General features: G+C 40.9%; 1 protein-coding gene and 2 long non-coding RNA genes across 21 annotated transcripts in view; 1 reads left to right on the top strand and 2 right to left on the bottom strand.

Annotated features, from left to right (window-relative positions):
* Positions 1–507: 507 nt before the first annotated feature.
* LOC125696619 (uncharacterized) lies at positions 508–24,129 on the top strand. 10 transcript variants are annotated; one of them, XR_007378452.1, is made up of 10 exons: positions 508–756; positions 2,147–2,225; positions 3,142–3,284; positions 8,251–8,378; positions 9,779–9,914; positions 10,736–10,783; positions 11,895–11,995; positions 13,453–13,563; positions 14,389–17,772; positions 17,921–24,129. It is a non-coding gene; the product is annotated as an uncharacterized LOC125696619 (long non-coding RNA). The 10 variants fall into 10 exon arrangements; XR_007378453.1 differs by lacking the exon at positions 10,736–10,783; XR_007378450.1 differs by having other exon boundaries at positions 10,736–11,995.
* Positions 4,395–9,772, bottom strand: LOC125696620 (uncharacterized). Its single transcript, XR_007378456.1, has 3 exons — positions 8,519–9,772; positions 7,520–7,579; positions 4,395–7,323 (listed from the first exon to the last, which is right to left on the bottom strand). It is a non-coding gene; the product is annotated as an uncharacterized LOC125696620 (long non-coding RNA).
* The window catches only part of ADARB1 (adenosine deaminase RNA specific B1), a 146,312-nt gene continuing 143,982 nt past the window's right edge, over positions 24,075–26,404 (bottom strand). For 8 of the 10 annotated variants that reach the window (XM_048952509.1, XM_048952515.1, XM_048952516.1 and 5 more), the window contains 2 exons: positions 25,711–25,889; positions 24,075–24,957 (listed from right to left, as the gene is read on the bottom strand). In XM_048952509.1, the coding sequence (XP_048808466.1) occupies positions 24,781–24,957; positions 25,711–25,889 (356 nt within the window). In that variant the 3' untranslated portion in view covers positions 24,075–24,780. Of the gene's footprint in view, positions 24,958–25,710; positions 25,890–26,404 lie in introns of those variants that run through there. The other 2 variants (XM_048952514.1, XR_007378445.1) reach the window with 2 other exon arrangements.

The following is a 26,404-nucleotide window of genomic DNA, read 5'->3' as shown; positions in this document are numbered from 1 at the left end:
TGTGGGGTAATTTGATAAATTAATGCATATTTTGTAAAGCAAACAAGTGTCTGGCAGTTAGTACATAGCATGATAACAGAATTGCTCTTTGATTTGCATAGTAGTGTTCCTGTTAAAAATTCTGCTTGCCAGTCTTTGAGATTAAATTCTTTTATATAGAATGAGTGTGTTAAGTCAAATGATGTGAATCTGCCTAAACCACTTTCTTCTTGTATCAAGCAGTCTCAGAATTCTATAATAATAACCAGATAATAACCAGATTCAGTAACTAAGACAAGGAACATTTATATGACCTCTAATGCTTCTGCTTAGGTCAGTGTAGGATAGACTTGTACAGGCAGGTTCTGTCCTGGTTTTTTTTTTTCCCAGGAGAAGAGCGCCAGAAGCTGCGGCGCGGCTGCGCGCCGAGCCAGTCGTTGTTGTTTCCGCGGTCTCCGGTACCCCCTCGTGGCCAATACGTGGAATTGCGACCGTGTTTGTTTGGCGCCGCAGGCACCAGGGCGCATGCACACAGGCACGCGGCAGTGGTGTTCCTCGCTCTGCGCAGCAAATCCGCCGAGCTTTGTTATGGTTAGTCCTCGAGGCAACCGAGCGCATGCGCCAGGACACTCATAACTAGCATTCAAATCTACAAAGCCTCGAGGTGCATGCGAGCAGTCGATTCCTGGAGCCTGCCTCGGGAACAGACTATTCTGACTCCTAGCACCCTGCGCCCCTCGCACGCGTAATGAGGAGTCGAAAACAACGCACGCGTAGGTGAGTACTCGAAATTAATCATGCGAAATAACCTGCCGGGCCGGGGCTGCTCGCCGCTCTGTTCGCTATTACCTGGAGGACTGATGACCATAGAGAGGCGGCGGATTAGCTGAGTAGAGCGGTTAGAACGGCACTTCCGCATTTTGTACACGCATGCGTTATGGTGCTTGCGGGACGCAGCTGCCGTTCCGCGTATGGGCCAGGAGGTGGCAGCAGAGACCGCGGAAAGAACTGTTCCGACGGGACTGGGAGAGCGGCGGCGCAGTGCCTGGCGATCCGGTGTGTGTGCTGTGAGGATGGGAGAGGAGCACGAAGTTAGAAGTGGAGGGGTTGTGGGGGGAAAGACGAAGAAGAAAGAGGGAAACTACTCCAAACCCAGGAAAGCTGTGCCAAGTGCATATAAATAGCTTTAAAAAAAAAGTTTTTTTTCTTTTTTCTTCTTTATTTTTGCCAGCGTCTGTTGCATTGTTTCTAAATGTTGAAATACCAAAATGCAACTGCCCAGCAAATTTAATGATGATGGGATTAGAGCCCATTGGCAGAAAGTGCAGGGCCATATGAATGTTTACTCAGCCTCTGTCTTGTTTATACTTCCACGTATTTTTCTTCAAAAGCCTTTCTTTCCCTGCGGGTTTCATTTTTGGCTTTTTGTTCTTTTCATGCCATAAAATGGGAAGTTTTAGGTCCTAGCAAGTCTAAGCAGCCAGATCTAGCACAAAGCTGCAGTTTTGAGTTCTGTGTGGACCATTACAGTGTTCCTACAAAGATTAACAAAAACTGCAGTTCTCCCCCTAAGTTTACAGATGGAAAAAATTAATTCACCTGCCTAGAAAGAATTGATGTGTCACAGCTGCCATTGGCAAGATGGCCCAAGAGTTGTGTGGGTGCATCTGGCTGTGAGAGGAATGTCTCTGTGGAAGGACAGCTTGTTCCCCCCTCTGATGGGAGCAGCTTCTCAGCTACCCTGGTCTTCCTGCAGCTGGACAGATAGCCCAGAAGGGCACAGGGTACGCAGACCCTCCCTGGCCAGCTGCAGCAGTCGCTTGTGCCAGCACTCCCTTTCCCCCCGACCATTCCCATTTTGCAGGCTGGAGCCCTGTGTGGCAGAGGAGGAGAGAGCTGCGGGCAGAAGGAAAACAGGGTGCTGGGATTCCTGCAGCTCGCTGCCAGCTGTCTTCTGTGACATTTTGGGGGTGGGCAGGGGACTGTGGGAGCACACTCAAGGCTCTGGGCAGGAGGGAAGGAAACAAAGATGCAGCTGCAGGCAGCGGGCTCTGAGCTGGAGCAGTGCGGCTGGGCACTGTACAGCTCACAGCCTGGGCACGCAGAGCAAATTTGTCCAGCTGAGGGCTGCAGGGCTGTCCTTATCAAGCACTCCCCCATCCCACAGGTCTGCAGCAACTGCACCAGTTGCTCGAGCTCTTCCCACTGCAGGAGCTCAGAACTGACAAGAACCCTGACCAAAGCAGGTAATGGCAACTTATGCACACAGATACACACCTGATACAGAATCTGGCACTTGACAGTCCTCCCAAAGCTTCTTGCTGCTTTTTAGGCTGCTCTACAGCTATTCTGTCCTTTTCCCCCTCATTCCCCTATGTCTTGCCCTTTCCTTCGCCCTGTGCCTTCCCCATTCCTTTTTCAGGCTTTCTCCTTTCTTTCCTCGCTTCCTTCCCTGTGCCTTCCCCCTGTGACGACCCCATGTTCTGCTGCTGTTCTCAGCTGATGATCCTTAAACTGCACTTTTCAAAGACATGGGATCAGGCTGCATACTATCACTGGCTTAAAAAAAAAAAACAACACCCAAAAACAAACAAACAAACAAAAAAAACTAAAACAAAAACAAACAAGTGCAGTATTATGTATAGATAACTAACTCCTGCTTGAAAACCAATAGCATCTCCACATCCTGGAGCGTCATCATCGCCCCCAGGTTGGGCTGGTGCTGATCATCTGCCCTGCAGTGCTGCTCAAATGGCACCGGCACCTCCTGGCATGGCCTGCTACCTCCCTGTGTCACCTCTACGTGTCACCTCATCTCACCTCTGCAGTTCTGACCCCACACCTCCACCCCATGTCCCCCCATGTCCTCACATGTCCCTGTGTCCCCACACATCCCCTCATGTCTCAAGTCCCCCCACATCAATTCAGTCCATGCTGATGTCACCATGGGATTGAGGACGGGGGCAGGGATGCCTGTGGGGTGCGTGGAGTCCTGGGACAAGTTGATGGCTGTGCACAGGGGGTGATGGTGCCCTTGGTGCACGGCTGTGACAGGGGGGTGTGAGTCATTGCCCCCAACGTGGGGCTTGTGCCCCACGCATGTGGGCAAGTTGTATGGGGAGTGCTTTCTGGAGATGATCTGTCTTTTCTCCAAATCTGCAGCGACTTCAGCAATCCCGTGTCACACCACAGCAGAAATGGGGCACTGCCGTACGTCAGCGATCTCTGACTCAAGTTGATGGGTGAAGGAATGCTGGCTGGTTTTATGCTAAGAAAAAAGCCTCCACAAGTTCACATTCAGTACAGTGAGTACACTTTTATTTTTGCTAGATGGTCTGCTGGTTTCTCCAGTCTTCTTATGTAACACGAGGGAACATTTTGTTGTTTGAATTTCTATAACTGCCTATTTTCTGTGTTCAGAGGAGTCATCAATGACCTTGATGAGGGGATAATGGCCACCCTCAGCAAGTTTGCTGATGATACGAAGTTGGGAGGATTGGCTGACATGCCTGAAGGCTGTGTTGCCATTCAGCAAGACCTGGATAGGCTGGAGAGCTGAGCAGAAAAAAACCGGATGAGGTTTAACAAAAGCAAGTGTAGAGTCTTGCATCTGGGGAGGAATAATTCCATGCACCAGTACAGGTTGGGGGATGACCTGCTGGATGGGAGCTCTGCGGAAGGGGACCTGGGTGTCCTGGTGGATGACAGGTTGCCATGAGCCAGCAGTGTGCCCTTGTGGCCAAAAAGGCCAATGGCTTACTGGGGTGCATTAAAAAGAGCGTGTCCAGCAGGTAATCCTCCCCCTCTACTCTGCCCTGGTAAGACCTCATCTGGAGTACTGCGTCCAGTTCTGGGCTCCCCAGTACAAAAAAGACAAGGATCTCTTGGAAAGAGTCCAGCGGAGGGCCACAAAGATGGTGAAGGGCCTGGAGCATCTCTCCTATGAAGAAAGGCTGAGTGAACTGGGTCTGTTCAGCCTTGAGAAAAGGAGACTGAGAGGGGACCTGATCCAGGTCCACAAATATCTAAGGTGTGGGGGGCAGAATGGAGAGGCCAGACTGTTTTCAGTGGTGAGTGGAGACAGGACGAGGGGAAACGGCTGGAAACTGCAGCATAGGAAGTTCCGCACAAACGTGAGCAAGAACTTCTTTACAGTGAGGTGACGGAGCACTGGAACAGGCTGCCCAGGGAGGTGGTGGAGTCTCCTTCTCTGGAGATGTCCAAGACCTGCCTGGATGCCTACCTGTGCGACCTGCTGTAGGGAACCTGCTTTGGCAGGGGGGTTGGACTCGATGATCTCTGGAGGTCCCTTCCAACCCCTACAATTCTGTGAATTCTGTGAGTAGATTCCCTTACATATGGGGTATTTTTAACTGGGTAATGTAACTCAGAGTAATAACACATAAAAACAATCTTCTGTGTTGGTTGTTTGAAAGAAAGCTGTTTATTCATTAGAAATGTTAGAAACATAATAATCCCATTTGGTAGTTAGCTTTTCATTAGACTGTGAAGTTCCGAGTAGAAAATAGCAGTGAAGTTCAATTGCACATTGTAAGCAAGTTTTAATGACATACACCTTTTTAAATATCCTTCAGTAATGCATGCTGTTATTGTCCTCAGGACCACTGGATCACCTTGTCCTAATGGTTCAAAGCATGCGAAAAATCTTTATCTGGAAGAATATGACAACTGAGATTTTTTATTGGTACACGATAGCACAATAAATTCTGTTACCTGTAATTAACTTGATGCCATAGTTCACTGCTGCAGATCTTAATGTAAAGATTGCTGGGGCAATGCTTTCAGGGCCAAAACTTCAGCCAGACTGTTGTGTGTGTGAAGGAAAGCACTGTAAATCTCTGAATTCTGTATGGATGGGGCCTTATAAATATTTCTATAATTAGTCAAAGCACAGTATTTTTTTTTTTTTCCTACAGGTTAAATACTGCTGATCAGCTGCTTACTTTTTAGAAGGTTCTCTGTCCCTAGTATTTACACGAGTCTTTTTCTGACCTGCTCTAAGCCCATTAGTCCAAACCAGATAAGGAGTCTAATGTTAGAGCTGGAGATAGTGTAACACTGTTACTAGTTGATACTTGCTATTTCATTGCATTCTAGGATTATGTAATAAACAAAAGAACTGCCTCCTAGAAGAGAATGACTTATTAATTACAATACAGTAGTGGTCTTGTTTTTGGTGTTATTATTGCATATGTTTATCTGCCTTTGCACTGTTAGTTCTAGAAGATACTGTCTACAGGTATTGCTGACAATTTAAAAAAAAAAAATTACAATTCTGATTTATTCTTGGAAATATATTTCTTTGCTTGCTATGAATCAGTTAATACTGAGCCATGATATTTTGCTGTGCTAGTGCACTTTATTGAATGTATCAAAGTACATAAGACATATTGATATTGTAACAAACACACAAACAAAGACTGTGTCTAAAAAACAATTCCAGAGTTTTAGGAAGGAAGGATTATTATAGAATTCTGAGACTGCTTGATACAAGAAGAAAGTGGTTTAGGCAGATTCACATCATTTGACTTAACACACTCATTCTATATAAAAGAATTTAATCTCAAAGACTGGCAAGCAGAATTTTTAACAGGAACACTACTATGCAAATCAAAGAGCAATTCTGTTATCATGCTATGTACTAACTGCCAGACACTTGTTTGCTTTACAAAATATGCATTAATTTATCAAATTACCCCGCAAAATAAACAAAACTGAAGAAAACCTATGCATTTAAAATGGTTAGGATTTGACAAAGAAAAACTATAAAATGTTCAAAAGTAGCGAATCCAATTTGTGTTTCTTCAGCAACAAGCTCATTTCAGGGAAAAGCTATTAGATACTGCTATGTAAAGAAAATGCAATTTATAATGTTTAGTGTTACAAATAAGAACTAATTTTGAAAAGCTAATTAGTGGATTTCATGATGGCATAACTACATCAGCGGATGAGGAAAATGCTTGATGTCATCTATCTTAATGTTAGTAGAGACTTGGACGTAGTCCCCATCGTATCTTTCTTTTCAAATTCAAAATGTGTGGATTTGAAAGGTGGACTGATGAACAAAGTTTAGTCCAGTCATACCTTGAGAGTGGTGGTCATTGCCTCAATGTCTGGCTAGAGAAAGTAACAAGTGGTGCTCCTCAGGGGTCAATGCTCTTTAATATCTTCAGCAGTGACATTGACAGTGGGATCAAGTACATTCTCATCAAGTGTGTGGATGACAACAAGCTATGTGATAAGGTTGAGATGACTGAGGGATGGGATGCCACTCAGAGAGACTTAGACAGCCTTTGTCAGTGGGACAAGGAGAAGCTCATGAGGTTCAAAAAATCCAAGTGCAAGGTACTGCACATGGGTAATGGCAACCAACCCCTTGTATCAGTACAAGTTGAAGGATGTAAGGACAGAGAACAGCCCTGCCACAGTGGGCATAGGGATACTAGTCAATAGCAAGTGAACATGAACTAGCAGTGTGTACCCTCACAGCCCAGAAAGCCACTCCTGTCCTGGACTGTACCAAAAGAATGGTGGTCAGCAGGTCAAGGTAGATGATGCTGCCCCTCTGCTCTGCATTGGTGAGACCACATCTGGAGTACTCCATCCTGACGTGGAGTTCTCAAGTACAGGAGAGGCATGGATCTGTTAGAGCATGAGCAGAAATGGAATACCTCCCCTGTGAGGACAGGCTGAAAGAGCTGGGACTGTTCAGCCTGGAAAAGAGAAGGCTCTGGGGAGATGTGATAGTAGCCTTTCAGTATCTAAAGGAGGGCTATAAGGAGAAGAGGACAGACTCTTCAGCAAGGTCTGTTGCGATAGGACAAATGTAAATGGTTTTAAAATATAAAAGGATAAATTCACATTAGATACAAAGAAGTTTTTTTTTTACTATGAAGGTGGTGAGGCACTGAAAGAAATCACCCAGAGGGGTGGTGGATGGATCCCCTGTCCTTGGAGACATTCAAGATCAGGCTGGCCCAGGCTCTGAGCAACTTGTTCATATTCATTTCAAGGGAGTTGGATTAGATGACTTTCTAACTCAGAAGATTCTGTAATTTTATGATAATACTAAACTCAAGTAATATAAGTTACCCAGCAAAGATATTTATTTCTTGCATTTAATTTTGGTATGAACCAGTTAACACTGAGCTAAGCGAAGATCACCGAAATATTTCTAGAGTTTAGGCACTTTGAAACATTGGTCACAGTTCTTAAAGTATAAATTTAAGGATCTATATCTATACTTAGAATCAGAGATAAATGTTTGGGTGTTTTTTTTCTGATAATATCTTCCTCTCTCCAGTTGCCATACACTTTCTCTCTCTAAAAAAAAAAAAAAAAAAAAAAAAGTGTTTAATTTATATATTATTTATAAACATACAGAGATGTTTTCATCTTTGCAGACACTAATAGGTAGCTGATTCCAAGGTACACATGTCCTTAACCAAAGTTAAAACAGGATCACGACTTTCTCTCTGTTCTATTAACAGCAATTCTGTAATAGTTTTATAGCACCTACCTGAATCAGTATATCAGTATCACACATTCCGCTTGGCTAACGAGCTTCTTTTTGCAGAACCTTAATCCAAAAACAATAAAAGTGGAAAGAAATTCCCTGTTTCACTTCAGCAGACACTGAAATATATATATAAAAAAATTCTCCTTCTTGATATTTTGCCTACTTTTTTGTAACTAACTTTTTTGACTACGTAACTGTATCATAACACTACAAAAATAATATCCACTGTACTGTTTGCACACTGTTTTGAAATGTAGTATTTATGATAAATGAATTTTACATGAAACCATTCTATTAAGCATGTTAAAATAACTGAAATTTGATTTTTCCCAAGAAAACATATGTAACTAAGCTTCTGCTTGGCTTTAAGATGCACACACATTATTTCTTTGACTTGGAAACACAAGCATGTGTGATACTTTACTGAGTACTGAGTTATTTCAGCTTTCTGGGAGCTGTATACTAATGCTGTGTTGTCAGAAAACTTCTGAAATGAGGGTCTGATACTCCGACATCAGTAAACAGCATAGTGCTACTGATCTGTAACCTCTCAGCAGCAAAATAGAGAAATCCATGTAATTGATTCAGTGTCTGTGAGGAGAAGCAACACCTTTTAATACACTACCTCAGAGAGCTGGAAGAAAAAATAGACAAATTTTATTTTACCTGCTTCATCAAAGTACATACAATGGAATTTGTTTGAGAGAAGAATGAACTCCTTTATATTGCAGATGGAAGGACAGAACCTGCCTGCACAAATCTATCCTACGCTGACCTAAGCAGAAGCATTAGAGGTCATATAAATGTTCCTTGTCTTAGTTACTGAATCTGGTTTCTGTAATCTGAAGACACAATGAAGGTAAGGCTGCTTACACACTATTTTCAGGTTTTTTTCAGGACAATGGATTTAATGACATAAAAATGAATTAACTGACTCTCCTCTCCTTACACTCTATTAATTGAAGATACTTGAAGTTGAACTGGAAAAGCAGTACATACAAGATTTATTGTTCCCGATGGAATCTTAGTCCTTCTGCTTTTTATATCCATTCTGATATCACTGAATCAACCTGAAGTCCTATGGATAAAAGAAGGAATTATTTTAGATTTTCCCAAGGCTCAGCCTTCATCACAATATATCTAGTTGTATCACCACCATCCCTGCAACTCTCTTCCTACTCTCAAGTTTACTGGATTTCTTGTTATTTATTGATTTCCAACTTCCAAGGTCTGCGTAAGATACCTTTCTGGTTAAGCTCCTGTACTGATCTCTCTCTTTTTTTATTATTATTATTATTTTATATTTTTTTCTTCTGTAAATTAATGCTAGTTAGTGATTGCTACTTGGGTCACTATCATCTTCTGCTCTCTCATCCCAAGTGTATTACAAGAATGAAAAACTCTTTATGGTTGAACTGTACTAACTCTGTCTTCCTTTACTGCACTTACCTGAAGTGCTCTAAAAGGACTCAATGGAGGACAGGGAAGTATTTTCAAATTATAGCTGTGAGTGATGACCAGAGAATAAGAAACCTCCGACCTGAAATTAGAGGAGCTGTTGACACCGGCTACAATTCTGAATAGTAGTTCAAAGCCAAAGAAGAAACAATAATATTATGTTATTCACTGGGGGAAAAAAAAAAAAAAATCCACTGTTAGATTTTTAGCAAATAAACAAGTATATATGATTACAGAGAGGGAAAAAAAAGGATTTTTGGAACTGTGTCTTAGTTTGAATAAAATGCTTTTATGTGTTTACAAAATTATTTTAAAGGATGATTGTTGATCTGCTGAAGCCTTCTTGATTCTACATTTTTCTCAGTTTGAATTATAAAAACTGTAATTGTATATTCTGAACCTAGAAGAGAAAATCTAGAAGGATATTCTGATTTTTTTCTAACCATCTGTTGAAAAACATCATGAGCACTTGTTTATCTGCACTTTATAAGTTCTCAACATTGATTATGTTTTATTTTCTGTATCTAATTACTCTTCATAATGATATGTTTATACTACTGGAAAACTTATATTTTAGAGTGGAATTATGCATATAGTATTCATATGGATCTGATCAAAACTGAATAATGCAGATATTTTATAAGTACATCTTTTGAAAGGAAAAAAGTGTCATAATATATTTAAAAACCCACCACCTTTCAAGAAATAATGATAGCATCTTTTGTGAGCTGGAAGTTCAATATGAATATTCATTAAAAATAATGATGATATCCTGACTGTCTTGTGGCAATATTACTGTAGCATCAGAAATTCCTCCTGAATTCTTCAACTGAGTTTATGCTGCCATACTTATTCTAAAATTCTGGAAATCTTGTGAAGGCAAGATGCAAGTGAGATTTCCAGTATATGCAAGAACTGCATCCAAGCCTTATATATGGTAAGTGCAATATTTGCTATGTTGATTTATTATTATTATTATTATAATTACTGTTGTTGTTGTCATTGTTACTGTTATTATTGTTAGGTTGCTTGTTTTAGCAAAGACATAAAGTGAAACAAGTAAGTAAGACAGGGATCTCCTGGAAGGAGTCCAGTGGAGAGCCATAAAGGTGATAAAAGGCTTGAAGCACCTTCCTTATGAGGAAAGGTTGAGCGACCTAGGGCTGTTCAGCCTTGAGAAAAAAAGACTCAGAGGGGATCTGGTCAGTGCCTATAAATATCTAAGGTGAGGAAAGCAAACAGACAAGGCTAGGCTCTTTTCAACAGTGCTTGGTGATAAAACAAGGGGAGATGGCCACAAACTGAAGCACAGGATGTTCCACACACATGTGCATAAGAACTTCTTGACAGTAAGGGTAATGGAGCAGTGGAACAGGCTGCCCAGAGAGTCTGTGGAGTCTCCTCTGGAAATTTCAAGACACAACTTGATGCCTAGCTGTGCAACCTGGTCAAGGGAGCATGCTTTGGTAGGGAAGTTGGACTAGATGATCTCTAGAGGTTCCTTCCAGACCCTACAGTTCTGTGACTCTGTGAAATATGTGAGTTGGAGTTACAATAACAGAAAGAGTTAGTGTTAGTTTTCTTAAGATCAAATACAAATTTGAGAGAATTGAGGGAGGTTGAGAACATCATTTTCCTAATATCAATTTTCTCTGTTTAAAGGAATGGTAAATGTATATACAAATGTTCTTATACTGAGTCTTTGCTGAAAATTTGAGCTACTTAATACAAGTGCTGAATTTGGTTTCTTCTTCACAGAAACTTTCCATATACTGACATATAAGAATGCATTACTCAGTGTAACAGGTACAGTAGTCGTTGTATTCTTGAATTAGTAGAGCTTGCTCAGATTCAATGATTCCTTGATATTTAGCTAGCTTAAACAGAACTGAGATAACAGGAAAAAAGAGAGCATGAAGAAGTCATCAGAATTATCTAGCTGTGATTAGAAAAGATACTTGCTTACATTCCTGAAGTCATCCCCTCATTCTCATGTTTACTGTCACTCTTTAATTGTTTTTTAATGTTTCGTTGAACAGTATTGAAATGAATGGAAGTCCAAGTCCAGTTTTAACACTTCACAAGACGTTGTGTTGTTTTGTATGCATCGTGTATTATATATGTATTAAATTTCTCCAAGCTTGCCTGAAGATTTACTAACTGTACTTAGAGGCATGTTTTGTATCACAGCAATTTAAAAAAATAAATTAAATAGAAATTATCTATTATGCTGTATTAGTGGATGTAGAAATATGAGTTCATACCTTTCATTTAACTGTTCTAAAAGCCTACTTCCATTATTCAGGGGACAAATGGCCACTTCAGTTCTACCAAGATCATTCTACCATCCAATGTTCAACCTGCATGAAGTCTAATTATCCATGCAGCTAGAGAAATGTGAAAAAGCTGAAGCACAGATCTTCTACATAACCTACTTTGCAGTATTTACAATAACATGGACTAAAAAATTAGATTGGTACTCATGTAAAGTTTAATGTTTATTGTAGTGTCTCTGCACTTGACAGTAGCTAAGTAAGCCCATACATCTATTATATTTCTTTCATGCTGCCCATGTGTCCGGCCTCTGTGCCCATCAGCAGTAATGGTCCTCAGTGCTATTACTGTAATTCAAAGGCATTAACCAGAAATTAAATGCATATTAGTTATATAGTACGAAATTATGTTAGCTGATGTATTAAAGGCTGCAAACCACAATCTCAATAGCATTTTACAAGTACCAGTGTGACAGATAAGAAACATAAGAATAGGTCTTTAGAAATATTGTGCCTGAAAACAATTCTGAAAGCACACTGATATTTTGAAAGCATTGTTGGCTATCTGTCATCATGGTTTATCAGTAACTGACTGTCCTCAAATTCCAGACAGCTTGTCTAATCATCTCCTGGTTTACTTACAGATTTCAAATGCTCACCATTCCTGATACAAGCCATTGGCTTTCTTGGCTACCTGGGCACACTGCTGGCTCATATTCAGCCAACTGTCCATCAGCACACCAAGGTAGGTCCCTTTCTGTCAGGCAGCTTTCCAGCCACTCCTCCCTAAGCCTGGGGTTGCCTGGGGTTGTTGTGACCAAAATGCCGGACCTGACACGTGATTCTATTGAAACTCATACAGTTTACCTTGGCTCATCGATTCAGGTCCCTCTGTAATGCCTTTCCTCCTTCTGGCAGAACAACACTCCCTACCAAGTTGGTGTTATTGGCAAACTTACTGAGGGTGCACTCATCCCCTCATCAAGATCATTAATAAGGATGTTAAATAGAAGCGGACCTAGAACAGAGCCCTGGGGGACAGTGCTTGTGACTGCCCTCCAACTGGATTTAACTCCACTGACCACAGCTCTTTGAGTTCGGCCATCCAGCCAGTGTTTCATCCAGCAGAGCGAATGCCCATCTAAACCATGGGCAGCCAGCTTCTCCACGAGGATGCTGTGGCGGGCAGTGTCAAAGACTTTACTGAAGACCACATCAACAGCCTTACCTTCATCCACTAAGCAGGTCACCCTGTCATAGAACGAAATCAGGTTTGTCAGACAGGATCTTCCATTCATAGACCCATACTACCTGGGCCTGATCCCGTGGCTGACCTTTAATTGATCCATGGTGGCTCCCAAGATTATCTGTTTCACGACCTTCCATGGCACCATGGTGAGACTGATAGGTCTGTAGCTACCAGAATCATCTTCCTGGCCCTTTCTGAAGATGGTCTTCATATCTGCCAGTCTCCAGTCCACCTGGACATTCCCAGTTAGCCAGGACTGTTGAAGGATGATGGAGTGTGGTTTGGCAACCACATCCACCAAGTCCCTTAGCACTCCAGGATGCAATCCATCTGGCACCAAGGAGTTGTGAGTGTCCACGTTTCAGAGCAGTGTCCAGCTTTTTCCTTTTCCTTTTCCTTGAACTAGGTCACTATTGTAAAGATTGTTGTGTTGTGTTTTTTTTTGTTTTTTTTTTTAAGAATGATATTTTATTTCTATTCAGCGTGTAAGCAATCAGAAATGTTTTACTAGTGAAAAGATAGTTATCTGAACAGGATGTTTGCAAAAATTGATGATTTGGTTTCTCTAATACAGGGATGGTGTGATTGCGTATAAATACTCTCACCCTCTCTGTTTCTGAATTCTTTAGGCATTTTTGGAGTGTGTTCTTTTTCATCACTTCTGTATGAAAAGAGTAGCGCAGTTGTTTATTAAATCACTTTGCTGCTCAGCAACTCCGATTTCAGAGTGTTGTTTACAAAAAAAAAAAAAGTGTTTTCCATTCACTGATATTTTAGTATTTTTCAATTCTTTCAGTTAAATAATGAGATTGTAGAGAAGAAGTAATTGAATGAACAAAAAAAGGACAGGAGAAGTTTGTTTCAGCTATCTGGAAGTAAGGTTTTTTCTTATTTTGCGTGCTTCCTTTGTAGGTAACAAGTAAAATAGAATTCACGGTTCTTTTTTGTTGTAGTGGAAACATCAGTTTATAATGGCAGAGATGTACAAGGATACCTGTGAAGTGGCACAACAGATGACACCTTTCATGCAGGAAGAAGTGAGGGCAGCATCAAAAGGGGATAAGGTAAGAATTGGGCAAGGTGAAAAAATCACTCACAAAAGCCGTTCAGCAGTGGAACCTTCTCCATACAGCTGTTGAAATAAGAAAACGTAGCTGCTACTTTTTTTCATTCTAATAGTTAATTAGTTACTGTGGGCGGTACTTGGTGTGGGTGGTACGTGGGCTAAGGTGTTGTGAGCTGGGCTGGGCTTGTGTGGAGGTTTGCAACAGTTACAGAAAGAATAGAGGAGGGAAGCAGATAGTAAATGGAAAGAATAAAGCTTGTTGCTAAAATTGTCCTTGGAATTTTATATCGTGTATCTACTTTTTATTTGTTTCCTGTGTTTTCCTCTCACCTTCTCTCTCATCTGTCAAAATTAGACTCTGCTTATACTCCTCCTTTGTGGTTATCCATGCTGCTGTCTAGTTTGCTTACAAGAGAAGATCTCTACTAACTAAATAAGTTCACAGGAGAACTCCCTGCTGCCCTTGGCACAAAGACAGGTCCGTGCAGGTTGTAGCGTGGTCACCCGCACCAGTGGGAGCTGTCTGCAGACTCCTTTTAACAAGGAGCTGCCTGTATTTCTCCCATAGCCAGTGGGGGCTTCTCAATCCCTGGATACAAGGCCCAGCAGAGCAGGCACAGCCTGTTCCACATTACTGTTTCTGCAGAGATAATGTCTTCTATGGGCTCCCGGTAACTTCTGTCCTGAGCTTTGTCTCACTAAACATTAAATGATGTAGGATTTGTCAGAACTAATGTACTCTGGCGTGCATGTCTGTCTGCTACTGTTTTGGTTTAGAAGATCATCAAGGTGAAAGCTGAAATAACTGATGAATATATTACAGCTACCACTGAACTCTGAAGTTTATGGGCTCCTGACTGTCCTTATGGATTGGATCTTAGATGAGCTCCTTAGCAAACTCAAGAAACAAGAAAGAGAGGACGGCCAGAAACCTCAGTGTAGCAGAAGAACCTACATCCAGGAAAGTGTTTGAAGGTAAAGGGACTTGAGTTTGCTCTGGTTCATGTGTTTTCAGATTCACGTATAGACTGACTGATTTTATTGTGAGAGTAGAAAAGGTCAGCCTGTTTTGTATAGACCTGGGATAGAGCAATGAAAGCAGAATGACAGTTACTAAGTCAGTATTAATCCCAGCAGTCAGATGGAATGGCTGCATTGGCACTTATAAAACAGAGCCGTCGTTTTGAAGGAGAAGTGTCGTGTTCAGTCTCAACTTGCAAGTTTCAGCCTGTCTTTTATTACCTGTGGTTTTTGCCAGCTGGTGATTTATCTTGTATGTTGTGTGTAACACTGTATAGAATTCATGTTTTCCTACAGAGATTCTCACACCTAATTAAAAATGTTTTAATGTCTACGTTGGATGTCAAAGTTTCAGATAATGACTCATAACAGATGATGCTATGCTCTACTGAAAGCCCTTCCTTCCATCTCTCTGGGGATAACAAGGCTTGGAAACCAATGTGGTATTCTTTATTGCTTTCCTTCATTCTGTGCAGTTTGTAGGCACTGGCATTGGCCTTGATAGATGAGTTCACACACCGTACCTCTGCTTTGCATGCAAACCTGATTAAAACTTAAAATCTAAGTAAGTAGGTAATTCTTTTATCTCTAGAGGACCTGACCAGTGAGTGTTCGCACATGCAATCTGACAAACTTCAGGAGTAATTTGAGATTTTGGTTTGTTTGGGTTTGGTTTTTGGAGTCTTGTTTTCACTTGTAGCCTGCTCACATGCTAAGCTGACATTCTGCATGTAACTTCGCCTTTGTGTGTTTTTACAGCTTCTGCCTGTGGCTGCGGAGCAGCTCCAGTGCATGTCGTTTGTGAATCCTAAACTGCACATGCCCCTGATGAGACTGATATACTGGTTTGTAAGGCAGCTAGACAATGATACTAAGGTAAATTCTCTGCAGATATTCAGGCATTTTGTATTTTAAGTACACATAGAAAGTGGACATTTTCAGGGTGTATGTATAATAGAAACCTGGCTGTCTTTGCTAAACATCAATTTGTAACAGAGAAATGGAAAAGTATGGCAAAAAAAACTTCTCATAAATGGAACTTTCTGAGATCATTTTATTGATTTTTGCATAGTCTATGAAAACATATTTTTACGTACGTATGCAATCGCTGTTGCAGTAGTGTCTAAGCATCTCAGGAAATACATTTTTATAAATATGCTTAGCAGAGTTGGCAGTTAGGAAAGGAAACACATTTTTGTTTACTTTATGTGCGAGATTAGCTGAAATTGATGGCAAAGTGTGGCAGAGCAGCATGGGAACTTTGGCTTTGTCCTCTGCTTAATGTCCCACTGAATTCATTGTTTTTCTTGACAAGGAGAAGCTATTTTAAATGATCACAGTGTAAAGTTTGATTCTGAAGTAATATTTCTGCACAGTTTGTGATGAAAATTTGAATTACTGTACCTTCCCTGAATGGCGTTCTGAACATTCATGTTTAGATCTGCAAATGCTTTTGCAGCTCGTGACTTCAGGCATCTGCACAGGGCAACGTAGGTAGCACTGATTGAAATGGGGTTTCCTCTGCAAGCAGGGGCAGCTCAAATAAAGTCAGCATATCACGGGCCCTCTTTCCCCAGTCTCTTTGTGCAGTTAGTGTTGATAAGGCCCTGTGCTGATGGCATTCAGTTGCTTTTGTAATGCAAGCAGTATCTTCTGTGCAGATTCTGTTGTGACACACGATCGAACAATTTGGTATTTCACACGTAATCCTTAGGGGAACAGAGTAGATGGGAGCTTTGTGTGCTTTCATGTTTACACTCAACATGCACACTGCTTGATTCAGGACCCAACAATGACAGAAATTATTATGAGACTTGCTGAAGATATTTTCACAGGCATAAGGAATAATGGAGATGTGCACAGTTCTTCCAGCCGCTGTGCAAAGAGTGAATAAAAATCAGCACTCTTTACAAGTCCTTTTATGCCTATGAGGTTTCTGTCAACTATGGCTGTGCTTGCAATAGAGACACCAGGTAAGCTCTGGGTTTTACTGAATCTTTTCATTATGATTCTATGATTCTGTGATTATTTTTTTTTATTTTTTTTATTTTTTTATATTTTTTTTATCCCTTTTAGTTTTTCCTTTTAGTTTCTCTCATCTGTATTTTTTTTCCAGGCGTGTACCTGGACAAAGTCCAGCAGTTCCATGATACCATAGTGTCCATGATGCTTTCCTAGTGAACAGAGTTTCACTTGCATGATACTTCCTTGTACAGCCAAATGCACTGAAACAAATATGAACCTTGCTATTATTCACTTCATGTTGTAATTTCTGTGGCCATTGTAATACAATTTATTTTAATCAGAGAGATGGCCAACGTGATAAAGGAGAACACAGATGATGGTAATTGTTTCAAGCAGGTGCTACAGCAGTAGCCAAGATCTTTAGTGCGTATAATGGTACAGCACTTCCTCTTCTGTCAAGTGAAAAAAGTAGCACATTTCAACTGGTTCTAGAATATCACTGTCCTCTTTAAGCTGGTAGATTTTTCACCTTCCCTTGAAAGGCTGGTCAGCTGCAGTGCCAAGCATTTCTTTTCTGGTATAGTTAGCTATAATGTTCTACTTCTGCCGTTATAGATCCACGGACAGATAGATCAGATAGATGTGTGGTGTTCATGGGTACGTCTGAGAAAACCAGTGGTGGAATAGCACATTGGGCTTCAACATATATCCTGCTTCCCTCGAGATGTTGGTCTCAGCAGATGGCACTGTAATTAAACTTTTGCCACCAGATAAACTTTTTTCCTTTGTACTTTACCAGGTGATCAGTGCTATTCCAAGATACTGAGAAAGATTTCACATCAGGAGATTAAGAAGATTTGATTGTTTCCCTTGACCTAATATCTTTGCATCGTTTAGTGCACTGCAGAACGAATGGACGGCTGCATGAAATACGTGCAGCAAAAGTTAAACTACAGCTTTGGATGGAAAGGAATGGTAGTAGCTGCTGTCCTGAAAGTCATGGCTCTTATTCAGATGAATGACCCTTTACTCCCTCAACAGAGGCTTCCCAGATGTTGAAGCCTACATGGTCTGAAACTATCCAGTTTCCAACTTCTTTTCACTCTTAAGGAAGATACTGGAAAGGTTTTGTGTTTTCTTTGGTGTGCAAGTTGTAGCTGGCCTTTTTGTCCACTCCCAACTGTTTTTTAAGGAAGAAGATGAGGCAGAGGATGTCTTTAAGGTTAGAAACATTCATCATCATTTCAGCCATTTGACTTTTTTTTTTGGTGGTATATATTTGTTTAAGTAATTCTGAGGATAAATATTCACATATTACTTATCAGAACTGTGACTAAAAATTGTATTGCTTGTTTTCTACTCTCTTTCAGTGAACTACCTGGAGCAGGCATTCTGCTGTGATACTGAGATCGGTTTTATAGCAGACCCCCACTTGTCTCAGATCAGGTCCGTGTCCGTACCAACAGAGGTACCTCAGACCTGGCTGCTGCTCACACATATTTCTAAAAAGCAAAAGCTTTCACAAACGATACAGAAACCTACCACAGCTCAAGGAGACGCTGCAGAACCACCTCTGTGAGAGACCTCTGTGGGCTCATCTGCTGAACCCATCAGGAAACATCTCAGCCAGCTGCAAATGGCATTCCCCAGGCCTGCTGTGCTGTGCCAAAGGCTGCACAGTCTTTACCAATTCTGATTTCAGATCTACCTTAAACTTGGATTCTGCTTTTTGGGACATGTCTGGTTTTGTGTTCCTTCAGCTCAGAGGGGTTACCCTGACATCTGCAAGACCCATTGTTTTGGGATTTGCTGCCGTTCCCAGGGAGTCATGCAGCATCGCAGCAGCTAAGCTCCAGTCCCTTCCCCAGTCTCAGTAGGATCAGTCCCTGTGCTGACAGAACTAACTCCACTGTGGTGCAGAAAGTGCCACTCCTTTATTCCTTGCAACATGCACCAGGTGACATGACAAGCAAGCGCACCCTCTGAGTTCAGGATCTACATTTGAACAGTTCTGACATGCATATTTTGTTGGCATACAAATCCATTCTTTTTCAAGGACTCAGATATGTGCTAATGTGCCTTTGGATGCCCAGTGCTACCTAGGGTGGTCGGCTGCCCACCTATTATTTCCCATTTCCCACCATCAGCTTTACTATGGGACTTCTGACCCACTGCCATCCACTTTCCCCATTTGGAAGATTCCCATTGATTTTTAGGACACAGTGAGCCACTTTTCAACAACAGTGCATGTTGAGCCTGAGGGAAATGTCCTTGTACTGCTTGAGGCAAAAGATAAATTATTCTATTATGTCCCCAGCACAAAATTATTGAGGAAAACAAGATATTTGCCCACTCAAGCTGAAATGTAAAGGTTTCAGAACTATCACTCGTGGATTCCTTTAGCTAAACTAGTATACAGGTTCTTAAACTAATGGACTAATCCTATTGGTAAACAAACCAACTTATATCAGCAGAGAGTAGAACAATTCAGATGTTTGCTCTGTGATCTCTTTTGTCTAAAGCTTCTTCTATGGAGGTTGTGGCATTATGAACAGTAATACATTACCCTCTGGTTAGATCTAACATGCCACGTGCACTCTGCTAAGTCTTGAGTAACAGCACATCAAGCAGTAACTGCTGTTGCAATGCCACTTTCAGTACTTGCACCTCTTGTGAGTTTACCTCTTGTGAGTTTAACTCTTCAAAAGCATGTCTCGTCTAATTTGACAACATGTGGACTTGCTAGGTAGTGTTTTCAAAGATCTTTTGATGTTTTGCCCAGACCATATCTAGAGCAAATATGTTCTCTCATATCATAGAGATTCTCTGTCCAGCGGTCATCTCTGAACTGAACTAACACTCAATTTGGGCAGAGTTTTTACAGATTACTGTACCACACTGCAACTCTGCACGTTGCTCTAAGGTTAAATACGAATAGAATTTTCCACTTGACCATCTCCAAAGCAGTCCAAATGGTTCAGAATAAAAACTGATTTGGCCAGTTCACATATTGATACAGTCTACAGAATTTTCAGAGAGCAGTGTGTATAGGATAGCCCACAATATAAACTACAAGAAGGGCAACCCCAGCACGTACACACCTCTTATCGAAGCTTAGACGCTTTCCATCAACCATGTGTCTAATGGAACTCATGGACTGGTGTAGCAATTAATGACTCCATGACACTACATCACGTTGCAAAGGGCTTGATGATGGGTTTCTTCTGTGACCACACTTAATGGATAGTAGATAGGTCCCTAGGTTCATTTCCCAGTCTGTTAGGCAGTTGGATATACCACGGAGGAATCACATGCAAATCATCATCAGGTTGATAAAGGGAGTGAACGAAGGGGTCAAAAGGAATGGTACCACAGTGCAAGGAGTGCTGGTGAGCCAGGATGACCTGCAAAACCTGTTTGTGTTGACCCAAGTGTGAAGTTTAACAAATCTGAGAACTGACATCACCACCTACAACCACCCAAACAAAATACTATTAAGAAGCACACAGACCTAGCTCTGGGAAGCAATCAACGGCAAAGCCAGCTGCCAAGGGTTAATGCTTGGCATGTGAATTCCGATGAAATAAGATAGGAGTCTGGGTTGGTTGGTATTTTTGTTTGGTTGTTTTTTTCCTTTGTGTGTGATTTCATAAGTTTGTTTTTTAAATAATCCTCATTTTATTTAAAAAATAATTTAAGAATTACCTCAAGCTTCAACTTTGTTAGGCATGGCACTATTGAACTTCCGACTCCAGATAAGCTTATTTTAGCATTTTTATTTCACAACTCCATGAACAGCACAATTCTAGTCTAAGAATTATTCCTTTTGCACTACTGTTGGGAAAAAAAAAAAAGAAAAAAAAAAAAAAAAAAGAAGAAAGAAAATGCTTTATCAGTAGAAATTCCTCAATTACATTCCAAAAGGGAATTTCATAGTCATTAAACATTTGCTCAGATCCTCTTGATATATCTCATAAAGAAGGATCATTGGGACCCAGCTCCATTCTAGGTATTTCCATTAGTCTACTTGTGGCCCTGTTTTGCTTGCTCGTGACTCACACTCTGAAGAATTTGCTTTTTCAAAGTGCCATACTTGGGCTTCAGAGATGCTCTGCTCAGGAAAACACATTTCCATTTCAAGAACAAACACTCTCATCTTTTTAAGTTTAATAAAAGCTTTAAAACCCAATGAGATGAGAAAAGCAATGCAAACTGTAGCAACACAGTAACACCAGGGTGCAGATTATCTTCAAACATCAAGATTTCATGGGCTCATTTCTTGTTGACAGTACAATGCTCATACATTTCTTAAAATCTAACCAACCAGCTTTCCCTCGATCCTGCAAAAATGCATGCACAGATTGATCTACAGCCTCATTTCATCTAATGGATATTCTAAGGAAAACCAGGCCTTTATTTTTATCCAGTTGCGTGTCAGGGGGATCAGAACACCTGCCTATGGTAAAATACCACACAACATGCAGCGATAATGCCCAGCCTGTCTGCCACAGAGACTCTTGCAACCTTCTTCCCTGGTGGTCAATTTGCAAATACTCTGGACTGTTGCTGTAAAGAAACTGCAACAAAACCAGTGCATCCTGAAACCATCAGATCTATTGGGAACCAGCTGAGCTGGGACTTCTCCAGGAAAGGTGGTGGCCAGGAAACACCAGCATCTGAGCAGCTATTTCATTTGGCCCATGCTGCCTGCATCTTGCCCAGAGGGCTCTCCAGCACGGAGCAGCAGGGAGTAGAAAGGAAGTTGAGTTGGTCAAATTTCTTGAAATGATACCGTAGAATAAATACGTATCAAACTTCTAAATCTTGTTTTACTGACAAACTTTATTATCACTAGGCTGTCACGTGAAGAAAAACACCTTAGATTAGCTTTCAAGTACTCACTGGCATCAAAGTTGTTCCTCTTTATGTAAATCCTTTGAAGGTCCTGAGGCAAACACAGGAGCAAAAACATATAAATAAGGGAACCAAGGCAGCTCATGGAGTGGCACTGCAGACTGCTGCTCAGGCCAGCTCCCGTACACCCTTCCCATGCAGCGCAGTGAGGCTTCTCACAAGGAGATCAGCCTTCCAAAACGCACAGGAAATCAACAGAACAGAAAGGTCAGCCACAAAATTCAGCAGTTGCTGGAAGCAGAGTTGTCTTATCTTTCACAATTGCTTGAAATGACATACATTGCTCTTCACACATGTCAAGTGATGGTGACTTACGAGGAATACAGGAGCATCAGCAATCACACCCAGCCCATGGTGTTGAGTGGAACAGCCAAGGGCAAAGCAGAGGCTGGGGCAGCGTGACAGCTCATCCTTGAGGGGACTGAGGACTTCCCTCACAATTTTCCACAAGTTAACTGCACAAAAAGGAGCAAACAAGTGAAGGAAGCCAAGCAGTATTTTATTGACTCCCACAAGACAGATATGGATTGCATACAACCCTGGAAAACTTCTTACTTTTTAAAATCCTGGAATTATAAACGAGAGAACCCATTCCTCATAAATAACCTGGCACCATTCCTTCATCAAAAGATTGTGACATGGAACAGATTTCCTTTACAGTTTCATTAAAATTATTCATTTGAACAGCTTAAAAAACTATGCCTATAATAATACTTAAATATATTGCTCATATTTGTGACTTAGTAAAAAAAATAGTTTGAGCTAATACTTTCCTAGTGTTCAAAAAAATCCAAAGAGAGATCAACGTCTCATTGAGTAATTCAGAAAGATGGGTAAGTTATTTGTTTGAAATTATAAACCTCATTTATCAACAGACTGAGTCCCTTAAAAATGTGTGTCTCACTTATTAATGCTAATGATCCCACAAAAATGCACACAGAGCAACCAGCTTTCCCTCAATCCTGCAAAATGTATGCACAGATTTATTTACAGCCATAAAGGCATTTCTGCAACATTCACAAGATGGGACTGATCTCAATAGTAAAAGCTCAAGCATTTGCAAATTCTGACCAAAAATCATTTGATTACTTTTAGCTTTAGAATAAGTCAGTCTGAACCTCAGTGAGATGACAATGGCAAAGGCCCAGACTGCATTCAGAAACTGTTGCCCTCCTGCTTCGTGGGGCTGGCAGAGGCCATGAGAGCACTCCCCGTTGTAATGCAGAAACAGACAGTACAGCTTAAGCTGCCAACAAAGCTGAATCAACACAGCCTGTCTACTACAGCGCACATTTGTTCCACTGGCACCTGGAAAACTTGGTAGCCTCTGGAAGCATCAGTCTTTTCTGAAGGGATCCGTGGACTTGCTTGCCTTCCTGCAGTGCTTGCTATTATCCATACTACCATCAAAAGCACACCAATTGCGTTTCCACGCACCACTGCCAAGACACTAATCCAGAGGCTGAAACTAACACACTAGTGATTTATCAGGCCTGACCTTTTTGAAGTTGAAAATGGGTTCCTACTTGGGAACTAACAAAGCAGCATGTCTCCTTGACGTTCATAATAGGCCAGAAGTGCTTTCTAAAAAGTCTCCAGTGGTCCAAGTAGTCGGTAACCCCCCAAGAGATGCTTGGTCTGAGGTATGGTAACTTCAGTGACAGCTTCAGAAGGCAAAGGCTTTAGCCATAGGGCTGGCTGAAGAATTCCTTTGCTCCACTTCACTTCCCCCACAAATGTGCCAACACAACCCAAAGCTGCATCTCTGACCCAGTGCAGTTCTCAAAACAACCCTTGACTTCAAAGTATGGACCAGCCCATGGATCTGATGTCCTGGGCAGCGCAGGCAAGAAGTGGGGATTAGACACACTTGGCTTGGATTTTGTGTCAGAAACTTCTGTGTCAAGGAACATCTCCTTCACTGTTTGCAAAAGAATGATGATCACCAAGGGGCTTTCCAAAAAGCAAGCATGACACTTGAAAAGGTATGAGCCACAGGATGGGTTTGGACATAGACTTTGGGAGCAGATAACTGGTTTCAGACATTCTCTAATCCACACCTAAATATCATATACTAAAAAGAGTTTTTAATAGTGCCTTTAGTACACCAGCTAATCAAACAAATCTCAAAATATTTTCTTTCTATTTTACATTTTTACATAAAGCTGAAGTGTTTACATCTTTATGAAGAAGACCTAACTAATTGTCAAAGCAAATTAAACCACATTTAAGAGCAACTTACCCAATTAGTTTCATGAAGACCATCACACATGTAAAGCCAAAAGGTAATGAAATCTTGAAAAGGACACAACAACTTGAATGAAAACAGAAGAGAAGTTTTAACAACCTTTTTGTCCATACAAGAGCTTTTCATTTCTTTAAGAAGAGAACAATTAATGTTCACTGAGTGACTTTTTTTTGGCCATTCAAGCTTAGTGACCTCAAAATGAGCAAATTTTCCTAAATTGTCATGTTGTAATTATTATTGTAACTCTAATGAGTTCAAAGGATATACAAATCACCTACATCTAAACAGAGTTCTGTACATTATAGACTAAACTGCATAACTTACAAATAATCATTTTGTTGTTTCCAGTTTACAATGGTTTTAAAAAAAAAAAGACTTCACAATGTGTGTAAATGGGAGGTAAATGTATTTTTAAAACCAGAATAGAAAGCTGCATGTTAAAAATGGGATCATAGACTAATAAATACATACATCAAAGACATGAATTTCTCAGCAGCTGGTTTTAAAGAGCAAGGAAGTGGGGAAAACTACTTGTCCAGACTTCATTCTGGCCCAATGCTAGCAACATCTAGCATGTATGATGATGTAGATGATGCTAGCAACATCTGCAATTCAAAAACAACTTAAAAGAGGAGAAGAATCATCTTCGTTGCCTATTTTCCTCTTACAAAATTAAGCTACTTCTTACAAGTGTGGTGTAAAATCTAAATAAATATTTATTTCTTCATGCACTTGATGACATCAAATTAAAAAAGCAATTATTTTAACCCAGAAAAAATGAGTCATTGTATACTGTAAGGACAGACAGCCTTACTGCAGATTTTCTACAGTAAAAGTATTTCTAGAAATACACGAGAAATTACTTTCTCATAACAAAATACACAATTATGTGTCAGATTATCATTGAGTTTCAATACTTAGGCAAAACCAAAACAGTTACTACCAAGCTTTGAAAAAGAAAAAACAGTAAAAAAGATGTTTTAACAGGTATGGAGATGCCAGAAAGCAATGCTGGACACCAGGATTTCCAAAGCGACTCCCCTTCCAAACTGACGTGCAGACTGTGAATTAGACTGTGAGTGAAAACTGATCCTGTTCTATGGGTTTCTCCACCCATGCTCCAAGTCCTGCCTTCAGGAATGCTTTAAATAAACACTCTTTGGCAGTTTGATACTCAGTGGCTCCTTGCTTGGTTTCATGGTACAGGTTAGGCTTGAAGATCTTCAAGCGCAAGCTGGATGAAAGCTGTGCAGATGAAAGAGACAAGAAAAGAAGAGAGCAAATGATTTATTCAGACCAACATTTGCAAAGCAACTGAGTTATGAAAGTAGCAATTAGAAAAGGTAATGAACTACTCAACCAAATGTACAGGCAAAGGCAACAAGCCAAAAGCACAATATAAATTCCAGCCATTCTAGCTCTGTATTCAGTTTCACTGCAACTATCCACACTTCCCCTCTTGCAAGCCGTGCCCTCCTGTAGAACCAAACCACATACAGAGACAAGCAATCTTTGGACTTCACTTTTCAGCAGTGCTGTGGTAGCTCCACTACGCTTAGCATGCCTTTAGCTTCTTCTGGATTACCTCTGTCCTTTGGCAGACAAAATCTAGACACTGAAAAGCAGCTCGTGTATACTATTTGGCTCTTTTCTTTCTAAGGACAGAGTGAAATTTCTATAGGCTGGGTTTCAGTGCAACTGGGATTGTATTTCCAAAGAAATTAAAATGAGAAGGCAAAAGGAAAGGACGTAAGAGCTTTTGCTTTCTTAGCTATAACCAAAGATTATCAGACCCTCGCATGCATTTTGTACCAGGCGTTATACAACTGAATAACCTAAATGAATGTGTTATTTTCCATTACGGTGTGGACTGGTAGCTAATATCAGGCTCAGCTTAAGACAGGTGCAAAAAATAGCTTCTGAATACAGAAAGATACACATGGAAATGCCATAAAGAATAAATTGGAAGTGAAAAATGTTCCATGCTGGAATATATACCTTTGCATGAACACGCATCCAGCGGCTGTACAAAGCATGCTTACAGAGGCGAGATGCACGCCCCATTTCATCTTTGCCAGTTGTAGCATTAATAACTTCAAGACTACTGTCTCCCACTGTCCAATTTACACTGAAATTTGGTGCTTTCCCTGGTTGGCGTGCTTCTGCATTGCTAATACCTGAAAGAACAGAAAATTAATGACAACAATAAACACTAACTGCTGATCATTCTTCTTACTAGGCTACTGAAATCACGCCACAAGCAATTCTTCCTTATGGGGACATTCTCCTACAGATTTTTCACTAAATCATGGAAATACTGCCATGTATATTTCATTCTCATCGTGATTAAAAATCCCCTCTCGCTCTGTCATTCCTAGCTCAGCAGATAAACATCGGGAGAGAAACAAGAAACCAGCTTTCTCAGCGGAGGATTACGTAGAAGACTGTAGTAGAGCTCCATGTGAACAGTGATATTAGCACCTTGCCATGTTAGCCTGGCTTTGGCTGGGACAGAGTTAATTTTCTTCAGAGCATCTGGCACTGTGATGTGTTTGGAACATAGGATGAAAATGACATTGATAATACACCAACGTTTTCAGTTGCCGAGCATTGCTGCGCCAAATCAAGGACAGTTCTGCTTCTGACACTGTTCTGCTAGTGAGGAGGCCAGGAGGCACAAGGAACAAAACAG

This window comes from Lagopus muta, chromosome 8, assembly GCF_023343835.1.
Source record: "Lagopus muta isolate bLagMut1 chromosome 8, bLagMut1 primary, whole genome shotgun sequence".
NCBI lineage: Eukaryota > Metazoa > Chordata > Aves > Galliformes > Phasianidae > Lagopus > Lagopus muta.
Note: the sequence above shows the minus strand (reverse complement) of the source record. Positions and strands in the feature narration are given on the sequence as shown.